This window comes from Camarhynchus parvulus, chromosome 3 (genome assembly GCF_901933205.1).
Source record: "Camarhynchus parvulus chromosome 3, STF_HiC, whole genome shotgun sequence".
Classification (NCBI taxonomy): domain Eukaryota; kingdom Metazoa; phylum Chordata; class Aves; order Passeriformes; family Thraupidae; genus Camarhynchus; species Camarhynchus parvulus.
Genome location: NC_044573.1, coordinates 22,323,707 through 22,345,761, shown reverse-complemented (window position 1 = coordinate 22,345,761; position 22,055 = coordinate 22,323,707). Strand labels below are relative to the sequence as shown.

Here is a 22,055-nt window from a genome sequence, read left to right as displayed (position 1 = left end):
TTTATGAAAATATACTGTGACATCCAATGTGCTGTACAGGTGACTGAGACAGTGACAGCAGCAACAAAACAAAAAAACTAACAACCCACCAAACACTGAAAATATAAGCACCCTGGCAAGTGCTCATTCATATAGGCATAACCCAAGCTAAGGACATAAGGCATGCTCCAAAAACCTCAGAGATCACCTGGGGGTCACGGGGATGGCTGCTGCTGTCAGAATTCTTATTCCAACATCCCGAGGGAGAGAAGGGGGCTGGGGAGGGGAGGGGCGGGGGGAAATGAGGACAAAGGGAGGAAAGAAAAACTTTAGAAACTGTACCCTTGCTGTCAAAAAGGCTTCAAAGTCAGCTGCCATCTTGACATGAGGTTGCAATTCCTGTTACCATACCTTTTTAGACAGAGGGAACATGCTTAGTGAACGGATCCCTCACTTGTTTTCAAGAAAGATTAAATGTAAAGTGTTAGGGGGCTGTTTCTTTGTTTGTTGGTTTGTTTGTTTTTAAAAAGAAACACCTCAGCTAGCTCCAAACACGTCTTTTTCTGATTCTGGAGACTGGGGCCTTGATATTTCAAACAACTCCTGGGGTGACTGGGAGCTTCTTCTTGAGGTCAATATCCTAAGTATCTCAGCAAGCTGGTTTTCTATATTGGTCATTTTTGTGTTTAAAGCCTTGATGTCCTCTTTCAACTCATGTTTCACTTCTAGCATGGTGGCCTGAAGAGTCTGTTCTGGGATGGGATAAAAGGAATGCTTGACCTCGGTGAGGACCGGGCTGTGGTCCTGCGGGCTTCTCGTCTCCCCAGCGTTATCCAAGCGCAAGTCACTTTTTGTAATGCCACTGTCACAAGAGTCTGTCTTCTTCAGGGTAGCTTCTCCTGAAGCTTTAGTTCTCTCAGGTAAAGTCTCCATGGACTCTGCTTTAGAGACCTTGTTCCAGTCTTCACCCTTCCCACAGGCCTCCTTGAACTTGGCCCAGCCTTTCCGCCGGGGGTATTCCCCCGAGGCCTTGCAGGCCGCGTGCTCCGATGGCGGGGCCTGCAGCTTGGCCTGGTCGGAGACCACGGAGGTGGAGGCAGGCTGGTAGGACACGGGCGTCGCCGGGCTCTCCCGGACTGTCACCACGCTGGCCTTGACCACGGCGCGAGCAGAGGATTGCTCCCCGACGGCATTGCCCTTCTCCACATCCAGCTCGTCCGGATCGCGGCCCCTCTCCGCCGCAAGCCGCGCTTCCTTCTGCTGCCTGAACCTCTGGAACAGCCGCCGCACCGGGTGGTCCGGGGGCAAGATCAGAGGCGCTTCGTTCTTCCTCTTCATCCTCTCCTCTTCTTCCCGCTTGACATCGCTGATTTTCCGGAACACAATCTGCAGGGGGAAAGAGATTTTACTCTGTGATTAACTGCACGCTTGTTAAGGGGGAAAAGTTGGAGAAAGAATTGTTTGAAAGAATCTATTTAAACTGAGACTTGCACAACCTCTGCACATTTATAGCAACGTTTTCAAATGTCTTACGTTGTGTGGAACATGGTTTAGTTCATTATTTAAGAGCAGACACCATCTGTCTTACAACACCAGGAAGAAAAAAAAAACAGAAGAAAAATACTTCTCCAACTCTGACAATCAGAGCAAGGCAGTGCCATTGTAAATATAATGATCCCAGGAAGATATTTGTTCTATTTTGTGTTAAAAAGTGACTTCTTGTATTTGTTTTCCTGACTCTATGGTTTAGTACCAAGTTTCTAATGTTACAGAGCCATTCCCATCAGTCTCATCTCAGAGCTCACTCACTGCAAATGATCTGATACTATTTTAGTGCAGCTTGGCCACTCATGGTGCCAGTACAGCAGAGACTACTCTGGACTCTTCAACAGCAGTTTGCAAAGCGCTTCTTGCCCTCCCTCCCTCCCACAAATTCTTTTAGAAGCAACGTGCAGTTTAAGGATGCAAAGCTTGAGTCAATCCCAAAGCCAGGGGCACAAGGACAATGGGAGATGGGCTTGACAAGACATGGGGTAGCTGCTCATGGCTTGATTACCTCAGAAGCTTGTAGAGCTTCATGTCTTAATTTATCTCTTTATTTCTATGCAAAAGAGAACATTTTTGCACAAAGAAGCATTAATTTTCCATCTATCCTCCTAATTGTATCTTCCTGAGCCTCTAAGGCTAAGTGATCTCCACAGGAGCAGCCCAAGGATCCCACAGTACTGAAAAAAGTCTCACAGCATCTCAACCTGTAGCCAGGCAAGGTTTCTTCCTTGCATGTGATGGAAATACATTCCCTTCAAAAATTCTGTGCATTTTACATCAGTATTGGTATTTTCCAGGCCAACCCAAAAACTCCACTCTGGCACTAATGAAGAACCAGTAAGTTGCCTAGTTTGAAAATGAGAGGTCCCCAAAGCTGAAGTTTCCAGTACAGAGGGTAAAAGATGCAGCCCACAGCTTCTTCTGAACACTGATACCTAATCCCTTTAGCTGCTTTGGGGAAAATCCACTTAAAGACCTTACACTTCAATGCAGAAATAACTTTGAGATTCAAATCATTATTAGGAAATGTGTAAATAAACCCATCCCTCTGTTGCAGACAAATTTAAATTAAACTAAAGTTAATAAGCACTTCTTCACTGGCACACACAAAATGAATGTTTCTCCAGACTCCAGTGCTTCTTGACAGTTTTGTCATTGTGGAGCAGAGAAAAAACCATCTTAACAGTGCATCTTTGGAAGGAAGAAGTTGTCAGACTTGGCAGCATTTCCTAAATACAAAAGAATAAAATTAGCAGGAAGGATATTTTATTTCCAAGCTGTAATTAGGAAACTAAATATGAGATAAGAATAAGAAAACAGGGTACTTGACAGTCTTTTTTTTCTTCCCTCCAGGAAACTCATTCTGCAATGAGCTCAGTAGAAAGTGGACAAAGCAGTGTAATCCCTAGAAGTGAAAGAATAGCACTCACAGTGAAGGGAATTCAATGCAGTCCTGCAGGCCAATGGCTTCCCACACACTGGCAATTTCCCACTTTACCTGAGGGATGAGTGCCAGCCCAGTGTCAGGACAACTGCCCCTCTTGCTCTGCTGGAGCCAAGTGACGCCAGGCAGGGTCCCAGGGGGTCACTCCAGCAGCATCCTGAGGCTGGCTCTGGGGGCACAAAGCCCAAGCACACCAAGGCAGCCACCTGACCAAGCCAGGTCAATTTGTCCCTGCAAAACTGTGTCCCCAAGCCTTCCCTCTCCTGGGGTTTGTATGCTAGGTGTGGATATCCACATCTGTGCCAGATGTAGCTAACAGGGCCCACTTTGTACAGAAGCACGTTGTCTTGGTCTGACCTATGGATCAGGACTTGCCTTAAATGCTCAGAAGGGATGTGTGGCTGACTGGTACAGCGGTCACACTCACAAGGAACATCAGGGAAGGCTTTTCAGACGCAGAGGCCAGGATGCTTTGCAGAGTCCGTGTCTGGGCCAGCCCCTGCTCCACATAACCCAATCAGCACTCGTCTGGAAAGCACTTGAACATCTCTTGCTATTTAATGCTTGGTTTTTGCAACATAAATGGGTAAGTTATGTGACAGAAGCTGTCTCTGCTACAGGACCATGCAGGAGAGACTGCAATGACCAAGTCTCAAGCAATCAATGCCATATTAACAGCCTGGCCCAGACCATATTAGCCCTAGCCACTGCACCTCAGGCAGTTAGTTGCCAGATCTCTGTGGTGGAATGCAGAAAGGTGAGCACTGACGGACAAGCTGTTGGCAGCACTTACCCACCCACAGCCCCCACTGCTCCCCATGGCACTGCCTGGAGAGCCTCCCTTGTTGATGCCTGGCACACTTGGCCATGGAGGAGCTGCCATCAGCCTTCCCACTGTGTGGTGGCCAGCCTGAGAGACCCAAACACACCCTCCCTGCTTTGCTTTTGGGAGATCCCACTGCAGCAGGAACAGGAGTGTGTGTGGAAGGAGATGTATAAACCTTGCCTTTGCCATGGCTACTGCCACCACGCTAATGAGACCCCTGATTTCCATTTCCACAAGGACTTACACCAGCTCCAAGGGAAGTGTACCGAGGCAGCAGCCACTGCATGAATGCAGAAATGCAGCCCTTGGGTCTCCCACCCTGCCTGACATCTTCTACAGATACCCATTTATGTGGCAAGCTGTGCTCACATGGTGCAAGTCAAACATACACACATTTGCCAGGGGACGTCCCTCCAACTCTTGGGTTGGGTTGGGCTCCTTTTACCTGACTCCTGAGACACTGGAGAAACAGCTGTCAGAGAGCAACTTCTCTTTGGGAAGCTCAGACAAAGCTGTCACTTGTCTCCCTTTTTGCAAGTTCCCCAAAGCCGTATTTTCTCCAGACAGCTCCATATTTATGCTGCTGTAAGCAAAAATACTATAGCTATGCAAAACTCAGCAGTAATTGAAAATTAATTCATAAACTCCATTTTGGATTTTCCTCTGCCTTTTTTTAAAGATTAAATGCTCCTTATAAATAAAAATACACATAACTTTAAAGTGGACTCTTTTCTTACAAATGCTAAGGAAAATACTGTTTTCAAGTGGTTTATCTTCAGCAGCAGCCAAGTTATTCAGAAAATCTGGTTGGTATGCCAATGGATGTACACCTGCTCCCACAAGCAGTAAGAGTACAAAGGAAAAGAAAATAGATTTCATTTGTTATAAGGAAGAAAAGTCTGGACTTACACAGAAATTTTCACATGGAATTTGATAGGGCTACAAATATGGACCTTAATTAAAGTTAAAACCCAAAATATTGTGGCAAAGATCCCAAGCTAGCTTTTAGAATAGTACCTCTTAAACCCTTTCTCCAAGCATTCATGTCTGTCTGGGAAGGGACAGAGCTTTATACCCTAAAAATCTCCTAGGCCATGTATCATACACTGCTCAAACACAGGGGACTTCACAAATTATGCAGTGCTCCAGAACACTGCACTCTTCAAGACCTAAGCACACAGGTCCCACAGAAAAAACCTAGTGGGAGCATTTTAACAGGATGTCAAGACCAAAAGATGGACCAAGAACCTGAATTGAGATGAAATAACATGAAATTTAAACACCAGACCTAAAGCTGCATATTTCACACCTCCAATCTCAAACCTCACTTCATAATTCTGCTTTTATTAAAAAGGTGCTAAATCTTGTACCTCCACAGGGAAGCTGCCCAAGCTGCCAGAAGCTGGAGTATTGTGGAGGTATCAGCCTAGATTTGCCAAAACCTTGAAAAATAGCCCTGTTAGGCACAGATTCTTGCAATTGTATGAACATTTAACCAAGGCATGCAGTGATGATGATTCAATAAAAATTTCATTTTTTTGGAAAATTCACTCAGAGACAAGCGGAGAAATGCACTGACACATCCTGGTGCACTCCTGCTCCCCTGTATCCCTACAGACCTTTGACAGAATGCTCTCTGTGACCATATTCCTGCTTGTATAGGAGTCCTGTCCAAGAAAGAAAGATGGGGTTACAATAAGCACTTTTCCCTTTCCTCAGTATTACCTAGTTGTGAAATCTCAAGTGACTTTGGGTAAAAACTCTGCCTCTTTTGAATCATCATAGAATTTTCAAGTTGTATTTCTAGAATAGATGTTTTTACAGATTAAAGTCAAAGTATTAAAAAAAATGAGGTAGACATAATTAAATACTTGGTTGTGAAATGTGGAGTACCCAGCACTGAAACCCAAGCATAATTTAAATATCAGAGTATGGACATTATTTTTGAATATGACTTTCATAATTTCTTTATGATAAGACCAGGAGAGCAGATGGCATTGTGACCCCCAAGATTAAGGCAGGCCATAGGATTGCTCTGAAGGGGAATTCCCTGGGAGGAATCTTGTTACCACTAGATTTCATCTTCTAGAAAAACATCCAATTTGATGGCAATAAAGAATCCATCATGACATCTTGATGAAACATTGCTTCAATTTTTGATTCAAGGCTAAGTTTCATAGAATAATAGGATCATAGAATGGTTTGGGTTGGAAGGGACCTTAAAGATCATCTAGTTCCAACCTCTCTGCCATGGGCAGAGAGAGCTTTCACTGGACCAGGTTGCTCAGAGCTCCAGCCAACCTAGTCCTGAATGCTTCCAGGAATGGGGCATCCACAGCTTCTCTGACAACTCGCACAGTGAAGAATTTTTTCCTATTATCTAATCTAGACCGACTCTCTTTCCATTTGAATCCATTCCCCTTGTCCTGTCACTACAGGCTCTTGTAAGAAGTCCTTCTCCATCATTCTTGTAGGTTCCCTTCAGGTACTGGCAGGCTACAATTAGGTTGCCCCAAATCATCTCTTCTCCAGGCTGAACAATCCCACTTCTCTCAGCCTTTCCTCATGGGAGAGGTGCTCTACTATGTTGTCCACTGTCAGTAGCTGTTCTTGTTACAAACAGCCCACTGTTGGCTGTTCACAAACCCCACCAGAAGGATGCTGCCTGCCAAGTCATGGCAAGTCATGTTCTTTGCCTCTCCTCACACTGCCAGAAAGGCAATCAACAGAAGGGCAAGGCAGGAATATTGTATTAGCCACCAGATTATGGACTTGCATGCCAACACTGCATGAGACAGACTTAAAGATCAGGGGATGCTACATTTAGGCATACTGTGATGTATTGAAAACCTTATCCTGCAAATGCTGAGAGACCTGCCTGCACCTGCAATGAAAGGATCTTTTAGTCTTGTGCAAAAACATCCAAGTTTTTTTTTCAACTTTCATTTGTAAGAACTGATCCAAGGCCCACAGGAATAGATAGAAGTAGGATTTCATCACGTTTTGAATCAGACTGTCATCATGGAGTTACAATTATGAGGCTTCTAGCCACAAAGCTGCTGCTATTATTAGCTCTGCCAGCTTCCCTTCTTTCCACCTCTACAGCATGCACAAATACTGCAAGATTTGGCAGGTCTTCCTCAGCATAACAGCAAGTAGCATGGCATTTTTCTCTGGTGCTTAATAATTCTCTTTCATAGATGCAGAAACATTCCCAGAGTCTGGAAGTGCCAAATATCATAAACAATTAAAAGCTTAAAATTACTTCATACAGTGCTCACAGAAAATGAACTTAAGCGTGAGGAAAACAATCATGAAAAGGCATTCATTATTACACAGTCCATCCAGGATCTGCCAAGAACTGATGAAAATATCTTCAGGCTGATGTTAGTCGGATGAAAATTGGATCCAATCTTTCCTCCTTTTTTATTTCATTTTTTTTTTTAAGAAGCAAAAGGGGAGGAAAAATAGAGAGACAGAAGGCTCAACAATAAAAACGCTTTTGACACTGATGTTAAAGAAACCAAAGCTGCACGTGATCAACATAGAGTGTGATGATGAGGAATCCCTATAGCAGTGTATTAGCAGGTGTCAGGGCAAAAGGAGCCTGTGTCTTTTACAATTTTATGGGATGGCTTGTCAGAAAGGAGGGAATCACTGGTCCTACTTTCTCATTAAATACAGGGTCAAGAGAATGTACAATAATGTTGCAGATGTCATTAAGTTCTCTCTAGCTTTACTGTCCATAACAGCAGAATTTCATCCCTGCTTCTGAAGAGGAAGGAGTTTCTCTCCAGCTAAGGCCACATCCCTTCTGGGCACTCTCAAATATTTCTAGTTTTGATTAATTATCTGAAAATTCAAAGCAAACTAAGATTCAGAAGGTCCTGGCAGTGGGGCTGTACAGGAGTGCTGGTGTCAGCAAACCTCAGGGATCCCTGGGAGACACAAAGCCCAAGGGCCAACATGTGGATGGGCACAGCCCCTTGTGCTGTGGGGTGTCATCATCCTGCCCTTCAGACAGAGCAGTACCCAGTTACTTTTCAAAAACCAGACTTCTGTGCACTTCATTAATAAACAAGTGCTCAGAAGAGACACAACTTCATCATTTCATGAGCATCCAGGCTACCCAGATGAACAAGGAAACAAGGATTTCAGTCTCTACAGAACAACATCTGGGCTAAATGTTACTGTCAGGAGCACTATCAGCTTCAACAGTGCTGAAATTCTTCTCTGTGACAGCCTGCTTTGTAGCCTGATTACAAATTCTAGAAATATCAACTCAGATATTAGTGTTTAATCGTGTCACTATTACTTATTTAGAAGTTCTACACAACTCAAGGCCTTACTCCTCTATGTCAAACTCCTCATTCTAATTCAGGTTTACAGGCTGTGCAAGTGTTGAGTGAAAAGGGAAAAGCTTTTACAAAAATACTACTGAAAACAAGACAGAACTATGTCTAAAGCAATTAGTGGAAATAATAAAAAAACCCTGCCTGATCTGCAACAAGAGTCCCTAGCAGGTTTTGTGGCACTAAGAGATGTCTCTTCCCCAAAACAGATTTCAAAACACTGTCAACAGTAAACTTAGACAACTGCAAAACTAAAAACCACACAGGTTTGAACAGACACAATTACAGCACATTATAGCTCACTTAGCAACCTCCTTCACTAATATAGAAAGGAAGCAAGAGAAACAGGGAAAAAGAAACCACTGAAATACATATATTGCTAAAGTTCTACTAGAACTTCATTATTCTGAGATGAAAAGTAGCTGTCACAAGCAAATACTTAATGTGCAAACAAGAGCTTAGGGAAATTATGCCAGATCTGAGTGGTGGAATGTTATATCCCCTGAGAACTACTACGTCCATCAAAATGTGAAATGCTCTGAAGGACCTTCTTGTTTCTAGTAAATGAGGAAAAAAAGAATGTTTATGGGTTTTGACAGCCAACTGTCAGCAGTTTCTAGCAGCAACTCCTATAAAATACTATTTTCATGTTTGTTTGGGGTTTTTTTTTGCATTGTTTTGATTTTTTTAATCTTCTTTTTTAGCACATGGAGTGCTTTTCTAGCTGTGGGCAGACATCAGACATGCTACCAATTCGTGTAGTGTCATCTTTTATTCCAGATCAACATACTACCTGCATTCTTGGGCAGACAACACTGCCTCAAAAACTGCTTTAAGGAGAGCCCAAGGCACAGCAGGAACTTACCTCTCTGTCACCTAAATTACAACTCTACAAAACGTCATATAATCTGTACAACGTGCTTTCTCAGGACTCAGAGTCTGTTTCTCCAAGCTCCCTGTGGCTTGCTGCCATTTACTAAGTGTTTTCTGGAAGAAACCAAGCAATTTGTGAGAGTCAAGGATTTGGGATTTTTTTTCCCATCTTTAACTAAGACACAATTTCACTTGAGATCTGAAATGGATGCAGAGGTCGTAGAGCTGAGAAAAGCAATGATATGTTGAGGGAATAGTTAAATTGTACAGTTTGCTTTCTGTGATTACATTTTGGATACTAGCTTGCCATTAAGATAATTTCCTCTTAGCTACTGTCTTCATTCCCTTGTTTTTCCTTCTGCTTTCACTTATCTGCTTTATGTCATTAGGCTTACAGTGATTGACAGGTATTTTATTTTCCAAGAGAGGAATCAAATGCATTTTCAAATGTATTCAAATTAATCAGAGCTTACCAAGAGCTTACAAGTCATTCAGCTACCTTCGAATGCCCACTCACAAACCAATCCACACAAATACAATGAATGCTCCGTGCTCCCAATACACAAGGGCTGTGCAGCTCTCGAAATTATAAATCGAGAATTACACTCAGATGAAAGTTGCCTGCATAAATTGCCTAAGATAACATGAACTCTCTTTTAATGTGTCTCTCTCTGAGTTGACAGGCCTAAAGTTCAGCTATAATATTGAAGAAAAGCAAACTAACCTGCAGCCCTGCACAGAAAGAGAATAAATCTTCTACCCAAGTAGGAGGCCCAGTATGGTTGCACAGTCATGCACAGCCAAGCACCCAGTGCCACCCAACTGGTCTGTCCTTTCCCTGTTCAAAAGCGTGGATAACATTATGTGAGAAGGAAAGAAACTACCTGTAACTGAATGAGAATCAGCAACAGAAAAAGTGCATTGCTCACCATTTCCCAAAGCAGCTGTCAAACCCTTGCAGCCCCAACAGTCAGGAGCTTAAAACCTTGAAGGGAAGACAAGAATTGACTGTAGTGAGGTGTTTCAGATCTTTTAATTACAAAAGCTCCTCTAAACTCTCAGTTCCTTGAAACAATCTCTGCCAGTTTCCCACAGCCCAGCTGCAGCTGGTGATGGTGAGGGCCCCGTCTCCCTTATCAGTTGTCAATACTGATAGCTGTCCTCCCATCCACTAAATCCACAGGTGAGATAATTAAAATAGCCAAGGACTGGCTCGTCCCTCCAAGTAACTTCACAGAGAATCCTTTAGAGCTGAATTTCTTGATTTTGTTTCAGGTATTTTAGTTCTGTAAAAGCAGACACATGTTCCATGCTGAAGGCAGATTCCAATACTGGCAGAGGTAGGTGATTTCTATCTATCTTATCAGTATATTTCATTCACACTTCTCCAAGCGTTTTATAGCAATTTCTCAATCCTTCCAATAGGAACAATGCCATTATTTTTATTACTAATACGGTACCAATGCTTAGGGTTTTACTGGGCTTTCAGTTTATACACAAACAGAGCAAAATGTCATTATTCAATGAGGTTAAATGACCTGCTCATGGGAAGACATCACAGGCCCAGCGCATATTGCAGTGTCTCATGTCAGCCACACAAGTATTTATCAGCAGTTTGAACTGTTACTCGTGCAAGACATCTTTTCTGATACAACTGGTGAGAGTTCACCCTTACAAGTTTCAGATAAGAGATCCTCAATACAATTTGTCCAGTGATTTCAGGAATTTCACTAATTTCTCCTGAAGTAAAAACCTGCTCTAGAAGAGGAAAATCAGGATAATTCAGCAGGAGAGCATTGTTTCTTCACAAGCAGACTGAAACCCTCCTTTTTAAAATATTTACCATCATCTGTATTCAAAAAATGACGAAGTTAGACTTGAATATTGAAAACCTCTACACTCCTTTTACCAGGAGCAGTAGGAACCACAAACTCCAGACTCCCTGAGACCATTAGATGAGAGTCTAAAAGCCAGCTTTGACCCAACCTTTGTATCACACCTCTCCCTCTTATACAGATATGGGCAGATACACAGTGGTTCATTCATCCCCAAATGTTTTGTTAAAAGACTTTGCTTAGAAAAAAGCGTGCTTGCATCTGACTCTTGGACACCATGGTCATGGTTTTGTCTACCTTTTTTTTCCACGAGTAGTTGGAAAGTAGCTGACAGTACTCATAGACAGCAGAAAGCAAATTCCCTTTTCCCCTCTGCCAAAAGGATTTGAACACCCCTTTAAGGAGCACAGCTCTTCTCACCACATTATGGGGACAAAACTTCAGCTCAAACTCCGATTTGCACAGAGATGCCATGAGGGAAGCTCTCCCTCCCCTTCCCTCCCTTGCTAGAGCTTTGCCCTGTGAGGAGGTGACTGTGATGAGATTCCTGCCCACTGCAAGGGAGCCACAGGCCAGGATGGCTGAGGTTACCGCAGGGAAAGCTGCTCCAAGTCTCCCCTGCGTTTCATTTTGGAAACACACACAACAGGACATCCTGCCTTCCATGCTACAGAGACATTCAGAGCCAGTGTTTCCAACAAGACAGGCTGAAGGAGGTTCTGCTTTTAAAAGCGTAAATTGGAACTGAGGTCCCCCAGCTTCCCTCAGGCGGGTGACAGGACTGGTGCTCCACTGTGCAGACACAGGTCCTCACCAGGAGGGAGGGTGGGATCCCCACATTCTGGCTCCTGCTTCAGCAAATGCCCCCACCACTGATTCAAAACAGAAAAATCTCAGCTGGGGAGAGAATGACATCTAATCCCAGAACCCTTCCTGGACAGCAGTTTTACCATTCTCTTTATCTTCTCAAATCAGTGAGAAAAATTAACTTTCTGAACCTGAAAACTACCCCGGTTTTATCGAATAGTGCCCTCCTTCTGCTCTGCAACTCTAACCCTTCATTTCCCCAAACTAAAATGTTTCATCTTACAGACAGCTTTTCATTTAAGCTTTCTCCTCTTCTCCTATTTTTCCACTTCACTGAGACAATGCAAAACATTTAATTTTCACTGGAGAGGCAGGCAGGCTTGAAGAGTTAAGCTTTAGTAGCTGAAGTGAGGCAGAGCACAGAGTGTACGCTGCCATGGTTCGTGCTTTGAAGAGATCAATAAAATATTGATTGTTTAACTATCGTGCTTTGCCATCTCTACCTTCCATGTTCTAACGTCACACTGGGCTAAACTTGAATACTTCAGGTGACATCTCCTTGCTTCCTCTTAAGGAGCATTGTAAAATCAGTTTTCTCCTTGATCCCCTGTCTGAGATAAGAGAGAGACGTGACACAGAGCTCACCCTTGAGCAAACTGCTTCTCTTCCACTGGTAGTACTGGGACATCAAGCCTTAACCTCTAAGCATCACTGAAATGCGATATATTCAAGTTTCAGAGTTGTGCTAGTATCCAGGAGAAGCCACCACCAATGCCATATCTCAGATTAGGAGTGCAGTGAAGCTTTGTAATCTCAGTTTAACTCCTCCTCACACTGCATCACAGGCTCTTTAGTTCCCCATGTGCATTTATGGTTTATATTTACACAGCATAATCTTCTTATTTTTAAAAGAAGAGAGCGTCTTTCAAGGAGCTTGTCATATTATGTTCTGTTACCCATTTCTAGTCTCATCTTTCACATTAACTGATTCTTATCCCAAGTGTAGGAATGTAAAACAACATCAGAAATAAACTCTGTGAGCAGCACGCTATACTCTCACTTTCCTGAAAACAGGAAGAACTACAGGCATGGAGAGGTTGGAGAAGCTGCTGGAAGTCAGGTGGATTTCATGTTGCCACAGACTCATTCTGCTTTGTCACCACCATGTTGCAAAGTTGTGCTTGAGGAGAGGAAGGAAAGGTTTGCCATGTCCCTCACACAACTTGTGGGACACAACCAAGGCCTCAGGCACGTGAGATCCAGTTGGGAATGGTTCCCAAAGCAAAGCTTTACCTAAGAGTAGACATTTCAATGGTGCTGTAAAATTTTTCTGTTATGACAATGATTGTACTTGACTACAGTGTACAAATTTGTTTAATTGCTCAGAATTAAGTAAACAAAGGCAAAAATCCCTCTCTTCCTGTCTCCATGAGAGCTCTTCTCTCTTTCTACTTTGTCTTATGCCTTTGTAAGACATCTAGTCTGCAAGAATTACCAGTCCCAAAATTCACTTAAATTTGTCCTCGTGAAAAGATGTATGATCCTATACCAGAGGCATAGGCTGAGACATTAAAAATATTTATCAAGGGAAGGAAACTATTTCCTTAGCAACTGAAGAGTGCAGCAGACACTTCAGCAGTTAAGTAAGCAGACTCCACAAAGAGAGTATTTCAATATAGTGGAAACAGTCATTTCATGGAAAATGCTATTTTGAGATCCAAAAAAGACAGTGTTATCCAAAATAATGTTAGTCATGGATCTAAACTCAAGGAAAGACAACAGCAGATACGGCCAGTGCATCCCCTGAATCTGAGTAAACAAGGCTTAGATCAATCTGTTATGTGTGCACACCTGACAAAGACACAGCTGGACAATCTCACAGAGAGCTCAGAGAAAATAAAAGTGTTTGCACAAACAGCAAACCATGCTGAAGAATCTCTTCCTGACATTGTTTTCAGCTAAGAGGTTACAATCCTCAGAAACACAGAGCAGTCATCATTATATAACCAGCACCAGCAACTGAAAGCTGGATTTTGGCAACAGCTTCATCATCCTACAGAAATGAAAAGTGCTCTTAATTTTTTACATAATGACTAATCATAATCCTAATCAAATGAACTGCTTTTAAGACCATCTCCCTTACTGCATAATGACCCCATTTCTCATGGGAACTCTTTCACCAGTTTGAATTTGCCACCTAAATTCTGTGCACCCACTTCCCTGTGCCATCACAGCTCACAGGCAGGTGGACCCGAGCCATTGCTGTGTCATTCTAATTGCAGATTATCCCAGGGCTGGGAAGGACTAACAGATTTTAGAGGACTCAGAGGCTTGTCAAAGATACATCTCATCCTCCACCCCTGCTGTCCTCTCAAATGCTCCTGAACTCTCCCAACATGCATCTTCATCACCAGTCTGCCCACAGCATAGATTTAATCAGGCTTTATCTGGCTCTGTGCTACTGATCACACAGGGGCCTTGCTGCAGAAATTTTGGCACCAGATCCATAAAAAGAAGCTACAGTGCTTTCAGACTTCCAGCAGGTTTTTCAAAAGTCAACAAGACAAAACCATTTCATCTCGAGATGAAACAGCACAATTCCTACAACTCCTGGCATGGGGACTCCACGTTGGCCCTGCTGAAGCAAGCCTATGGCACACACATACACCTGGGTTACTCTGCACAAAGTGTGCATGCTTTTAATTTATCCATGTCCCAACACTTGGAGCTACTATTATACACCAAGTAAAATCCAGAGAAACTTTAAAGATGTGCCTTCCAACCCTCCCTTCATGACTTTTATCTAATGCTGCACATTTGAGCAAATACTTGACTGCAAAGGCACAGAAGGGGCAAAGACATGGTGCACTCATTACACCAGCACACTGGCAAATCTGCTTCACATTCAGATGGAAACCATTTGGCTCAGAAGCATCATTGCATAGTAAATCAGCTGTAATTTCCATTATTCTCATTGTGCTACAGGGGCATCCAGCCCAAAACGCCTGTTTGGCTGAAGGGGATGGAACCACCAGGCAACTGCTGGATGCAGCTTTTGTCCTTCAGTGACAGAAGGCTCTAGAAAATGCTGTCAAGGAGGGCATGGCAATGCTGGCAGAGATCATTTAATCTCCCTAAACCCCAAAACCTGCTCACTTATAACTTGGATCTGATGCCAGCTCTCAGGACAAGAGTCCTCCTGGCAGGATGCCAGTACTGGAGCATCTCCTGACATGCTGCATGCTTTCATTATGTGGAAAAGCTGTCCTCCAGCTCAGTGGTGGGTCATGAGCTCCCCACTGTGTTCCTCGCCTGGGTGTCAGTCCCCATCCTCAGCAGAGCCCTCATAACCACCAGCCCCACAAGCAGAGGATGACACATCAAAATGTAGGGTAAATGTGGTGTCCTCGCTGCAGGGCAACACGGAGAGAGGGAGGCAACATGCTCAAGGGCTCTCACTGCCTCCAAAAAGTGTCTGAGAACAGTAAATACACCACCTACCTTTGCCCTCAAAGCCAGGTCTTGCACCAAAGGAGGTCAAGAATTAAAATATTTGCCAACAGCCCTCTTCTCTCTCTCTCTGCTCCCCAAGCTCAGAAGCAGAACAGACAAGGCACAAAGATCTTTTTCCAGCACACAAAGTTGAACACACAAGGCCCCTCTCTCATGCACAGACAGTAGGGAGTGCTGAAGATCACCAGTTTCACCTGCAGCCCATTTATCTCTAACACTGTGCCAGGCCTGAGACTTCTTCGAAGAGTTGGGGGAAAAGAAAAAAAAAGGTTTTGAAACATAAAATCATTAAAATAAATATATTTGACCTCTCAAATCCTAGAGGGCCCTTGGGGGAAGATTTGTCAGAAATGTCCTATGCTGTTGAACATGGGCAGTGGGAGGAGCAGGAGCTGTCTGCATGGGTGTGATGAGCAGGGTGGTGGGAGGTCTGCAGGCAGAGGTGCAGACCTTGGCAGCACATGAGCTCAGCTGAAGAGGCATTCCTGTGCACACAGAGGCAATAACTTCCCCAGCAGCCCCAAGCTATAAACTGTGGTTCAGCCGTGATGTTGGACTAAATGAAAACACCCTTTTAACAAGTGGTGCTCAGGAATCTTTTCAATTTTAGTTGCAAATTCACTCCCCCCACTTCAAATAATCTGTCTTACCCAGCTAGAAAAAACCCAATCCAGCTGCTATTAGATATTTTTTAACAGGAGAGTTTATGAGATCTGGATTTTGAAACAGATTTAATATTCCTTTTACTTAGCATTTGCTGTTTCATACATGACTTCTTAGGAAATGTGGTTTATTAATAAAGAGGATTATTTCTAGAACATTAGTTTGCATTAAACCAGCTAAAATTCAAACTGCTGCTCTTCAAAATCACCATCCTCAGAATACTATAAATTGAAAAGCTGTTGCTTCAGTAAGTCATGCAATTTTTAGCATTTATCTTAAACTTGACTATGTATCATCACCTGTTCTGCAACCCAGCCGCCCCCAGGATGCTGTCTGGAACTCAGTTTGCTAAAAATAAGAGTCTCAACAGCATCTTCTGTTTTTTCTTGCTTTGCTTTTTTTTTTTTTAATATACATTTATAGCACCTGCATCCAACCTTCCAAACTTGCTCAGGTGCAGAAGTGATTAAAAGAAGATCCTATAAACTTCGTTATTAGAACTTGTCCCCTGTGAGAGGCCCAGGTTTGCTGCTAAAGGGTGCAGAGCTGCCTGTGAACAGCTGGCTGCCGGCTGCTGCTCTAATGTGCAGACCCAGAAGGACTCAGCAGAAGCACAGGCTGCTGCTGCCATCACTCCCTGTTAGCTGAGTCAAATTACTTCACAGGACATATTGTAACTAATCAGCACACAAACATCATCTTTGCCCAACTCAAGAGAAGAGGATTCCCCAGAGAGAAGTTGTTTTTCTGTCTTAATAGATGTTTGGAATATCATATTGCATTTGATTATCTTCTTAAATGCATCATTTTCTGGATACATCTACCATATCAGAGCTTCAAAGAAGCAGTCATCAGGCAGATGAGACGATTCAGATAAAGAGGAGAATACTTTTAGCCTGTACCTTGGGGGCAGGGAGAATCTAGGCTCATTTCTGCATCACAGCCAGCTCTGAAAACACTTGGTCCTTGTGCCGGCATTGGTTATTGAAAGTGCATCTTGCCAAATGATCTCCAGCACCGGTGCTAAAGCCGTGAGTCACTCTCGATTGCCCGAGATTTTCCAAGGCATTTACACACTTCAATACAACATTCCGTTCTTGTTCTCAGAGAGGCTTCTTCACATTCAAACCTGTTCAAGGACAAACCTACACTAGCAACTACCAACAGCAAAGCAGTGCTGAGACATCCCAGAATTTGTTGTTGCTGTTGGCTTTGTAGCTGGTTGTATTTTTCACAGACGGGTCAGAAGCTGAGCACTGCCCCATCAGTGCCGCACGCAGGGCTGGGCTGGGCTCACAGCCCCGAACAAACGGGAGGCAGGGAGAGGGAGCACGGCAGGGCCCTGCTGCCAGCTTCCTGCAGCAATTCACTGACCAATCACCTCATCTCACATGTGTATCTCTGCTCAACCCCAGTGAAGTGGGAGTGTAAGACAAGGCTGTTCAGTGTGATGGCAAGGGTACCTCAGGAAAGACAAAGAATCCTCCTGAACTGCCTGAAAACATTTTGATGGCAGTGGGGACACCTGCCAAAGAGCTGAAATCAAACTCCAAACAGACCACACTATCCTTTCTCTACACACAGACCATTAATTCTCCAAGCTGTAGTCTGGCATGATGATGTCATACCTATTTTATGGAAAGGGAACAAAAGACAGAAGAAAATAAATTATTTCTTAAAGGCTGCCAGAGACATTTTTTTGCAGATCAGAGATGTAGACTGGTATCTCCCAAGTCTCACATTAATACACTGCACAAAGGTTGTTCTTCCTCTTCCAGGCTTGGACTAAGCGATCAGAAGCATTTATGATACCAGGCACTCATTGGTACCAGGCACTGCAGAGGTCCTGCAGGACCTAAGTGCTGCAGTGTCTACAGGCTGAGGCACTGACAGGGTGATCCAGCTACGCCTCACTGGGTTTGTAGAGAGCCACACACACAGGAGGCAAACTCAGAAGGCTTCTGGCTAACCAAAATGCCTCCAAACACAGCCACAATTCATAGACCAAACACCCAAGTGAAATACTGACTGGCCTATATTCTCACTTTGACTGCAGGAATAAATCAGGCAACAAATTTGCAAATGCATCATACACTGCATTGAGATGTGTTTTGCATATAAGGGAACAAGGACTGGGATACTTCAGACTCCCTGTGGCTGATGGCAGCATCTCATCTATTTTTGGGTTTTGTTAATTTGCCCCCTGACCATGAGGGTCAGGAGGCAGGACAGAGCTGTGCTTATTGCTGGGCAGGTCAAGCACTCCCGGGCAGTGCAGGATGCAACGGGAAAATTCATCACCTCTGATGAGGCCATTGCTCCAATGAGGTCTTTTAAACTCTGGTGGTTATAAAAGGAGACCCAAATGCCTGAACAGGTGAGGATGGCAGTTCTACATTCTCCTTTATGTTCTCAAAGCTGAGATAGGGTCTGCACTCTGCTGCATGTCTTCCCTCTGCCCACACTTCACTGCCAGATTGAGCCCTAAATTTTGAGTCTAACTATAGCTGATGGCACCCTCTTAGCACTGGCAGTTTAGGCAACAAGCAGATGTCACTGTGCCTTCTAACACATTGGTGGACACAGCTTTAAAGCATCATGACTTTCTTGACAACTTCTCCAGTTTGTATTAGTATTACAAAACCAAGCAAGTAGAATAGAGACAAAGTTCAAAGTGTTTAACAGATAACAAATTCTGCTTCACGACACCCAGGAAATAGATATCATAAACAAAAGGTTCAGAAAATCAAAGCTTGGCTTCAGCTGAGGAACCATCCATACCATTTCATTTCCTGGTCTTCCTTTCTATCAATTTTGTAAATATCTGACAGTCAAAATGCCTCCTTCACTCTGTCATCTATAAAAAATGGTCCCAGAATCAACAAAAAATAATTGTCAGAAGGAAAACATCCCAAAAACCAACAAATAATTCAACTAGAGTAAGTGTCCAATTTTTACAGGAGTTTTCATGCTGAGATGAATCACCATACTTAAACCCCTCTGCAGGACAATTACATCTCTTAACTTTTCAGGTCTTCTCTCCCTATCTAAAAAGATCCTTTTTTAAGATGAGATCTAGATTGAAGTCCAGCTATTGTGTCTAGGTCACTAAAGACATTTGGAAATGCTCCAAGAGCTCCAGCAGTCACTGTCCTCCTCACAGAATACTCCAAGAAAAAGGCATTCAAAAGTTCCCACTGATGTAATGACAGTGAGGAGGAAGACAGAAGGTGTATGTGAAGCCCTTCATTCCAACTGGAAAACTAAGCACTGTCAAAAAAGCAACCTTCCTGCATACATAAGAATCAGTACAAAATCCCAGTAAAATCTATACCTTAGGATTTGATCTAAAATTTAGAAGGAACAGCAATGAATTTCACCTTTTTTGCAGGTTTTGTTTTGGGTTTGGGTTTGGTTTTCTTTTACTACCAATCTAGGCTGTGGAATAAGCTTTAGTCACTCAAACACCTTTTTCCCTAGGAGTCTTAAGAAGATTCAACTTTGTAACAGCTTCTGAGGCAGGGAAAACACTGCTTTTGCTGCCTGACTGGAGAGTAAAGAGAGTGAATAATCAGCCTAGCCTTTAAACTAGATGCCTGCAGTAGAATGAAAAGCAATCCTTGTTTTCCCAGCAATACAGGATGTTCATTGTAAGAATAAATGTTCAAAGGAGTCGTATATGCTTGCAGAACAGTTACAGATAGTGCACTGAATTACCAGTGCAGTAAATAAATTACTTTGACTTGTGTAACACAACAGGAATAAGAGGTCCCTACTTTTTGTTCATTGTGATGGGCTGCTTCCAGGCTAAAAGAAAGATATGGTGGTAAAGCATCAAACTGCTACCATCTAAATAGAAAAGTTCGTTTATCCAGTTTGATTTAAAAGCTTAAACAGCTGAATTCTCAATGGAGCTAAACAGTCTCAACCTCCCCATTGCTCAGTGGCTACACAGAGTGCCGCTCATCACTGATCTTAAGCAGCTTCTCAGCCTCTGAAAGCCCCCAGGCATCCCTCCCTCCCTCCCTCCCTCCCACACACGGGCAGGCAGGCTCAGGAACTGCCCTGGGGGAGGCTCAGGCAGACCTGCAGCACCAAGAAACCTCCAGCTCTGGCTGCCTCTGCCAACCCTCCTGTCTGCCTGATGTTTCTTAGGAAAGCCCTGCCCTCTAGCCCAGGGCTCCTGTGTAGATGAGCAGCGCTGAGTTCACCTGGAGCTATTTTTCACAGGGCTTTGCATGACCTGTCTATCAGCCGGCAGCATCCAAACCCTGCCCAGCCAACAGAGCCATTTCCCCACGGACTTTGGGGGTTGCAGGAGCTTTATCCTTTCCAAAGATTAATGAATTACCCTTTGCAGTGCCCTGTGACATTTTACTACCCATTTACCCAGAGAAGAAGGATTGCATGTCTGCTCCTAGTACGTACTCATGCTTTATAATTAAGCCAGATTGTTTCTGTAATATCAATACATGCAGCTCAGTTCATCCTTTAACTTAAATCAATATGGATCAAAACAGGTTATCATTTCTATACAACAACAACAAAAACAAAAAGAAAATAGGTTTGAGACAGTGTGTGAACAGCTGTATGGATTTTGTTGAGCCAGAAGGATGGCTTTGTTAAAAGCATGGAAAGTTGCACGTTTTCAAGCAGTCAGAAAAGGATGGAAATGTCATCAGCTAGTGTCAGTGCAAGTGCATCTCTCAGGAATGCCAGAAACTAAGCAGGATTGGGGAAATGATTAAAGCATACTGCAATGCCACCCTCAGACAGACACCCCAACCCATACTCCATTATATGTTAGAATTTAGGGAGAAACCATTGAACTATGCCATGATCCATCTTCTTGTCAGATAGGTGTTTGTCTTTTTTCTAGGCAGCTCTTTAGGAAGAGCCAGATGTGAGGGAGAAACAGCAATTGAAGCAAGAGATTTCCTGAGAATAAGAATTATATTTTCAAGAAATCCTGAAAACATCCAAAAGAAATAAAACTGTGAGTGCATTGACTTTTTTATTTGTAATGAGAACCAGCCCTTGAAAATAAAATAATTCAAAAAACATTCCCCAAAAGCCTTTGCATGCTAGGCCAGTAGAAATTTTCCTTAAGTCTAAGGAAAACTGAGACAGAGCACAGCTATTACTCAAGAAGATGTGGCTTCCGCAATGTCTGTTTTACCAGTTTGATACATTTACATTGAAGAATGTTAAAAGCCCTGTGCAACGGAACAGAAACATAAGAGGCATGAGTCAGCAACAGGACAGGATCATCTGTCTTTTGATTTAAAAGAGCTTGAAGAAACTCTGAAACGTAGAAGCATTCAGATGTAAGCAATTTGAGGAAGATTATAATTTTTTCAATCTATACAGCGGGGACTGACCGGACAGAATTAATGGGTATTTTGCAAAAGCCCTGCAGTCATAGTAAGATGATTCATGTTACATGGTTCTTATACAGCATAAGTGCATGGAAATCTGTATATCATATCTAAATGCTACACTATATTCACATTGTATGCAAGATTTCATGGGACCAGAGCAGGAAAGCATTTCCACACTGAAAAAACATCATTTGTGTTTTATTTTAATGCAATTGATACCAAGCAAAGAACAGCCTGACATGCCCATACTGTGTCATGCCATCTTCCCCCCAAAAAGAAGGAAATGCCAGCTTTCCAACAGGTACCTGCTGTAACTCAGCACTATGGAGATATCTAATGGGGATTTCATTCAATGAGATGGCTAATGGGGATTTCATGCAAAACAGGCAGTGAGACACACTGAGCTCCACTAAGGAACTACTTCCACTGCTGATGACAGGATAAGGGAAGAATATCCTGGACAGATAATTTTTTGAGAAAAAAACTTTCTGTTAATCACATAATGTGGAAAAACTGTTCTCAGCTCATTTCAGATGGTACAAATAGGCCAGATTTCTGAGACTGGCCACACAGATCACAGGTTTCCTCAGGCTCCAGACTAGCTCCATCCCAGTGGCATTCATAAAATCATACAATCATAGAATAGTTTGGGTTGGAAGTGGCCTTTAAAGGTCATCTAGTCTGAGCCTCCTGCAAGGAGCGGGGAAATCTTCAACTAGATCAGGGTGCTTAGAGACCTATCCAATCTGACCTTGAATTTTTCCAGGGATGGGGTATCTGCCATCTCTCTGGGAAACTTGTGCTAGTGCCTCACCACCCTCACTCACTGTCAAA

At 43.2% G+C, this 22,055-nt stretch overlaps 1 protein-coding gene across 1 annotated transcript in view; it reads right to left on the bottom strand.

The window, feature by feature from the left end:
* Nucleotides 1-516: 516 nt before the first annotated feature.
* Nucleotides 517-22,055, bottom strand: part of KCNH1 (potassium voltage-gated channel subfamily H member 1) — a 173,885-nt gene continuing 152,346 nt past the window's right edge. Inside the window, exon 11 of the mRNA XM_030944548.1 lies at nt 517-1,365. Within this exon, the coding sequence (XP_030800408.1) occupies nt 517-1,365 (849 nt within the window). The remainder of the gene's footprint in view (nt 1,366-22,055) is intronic.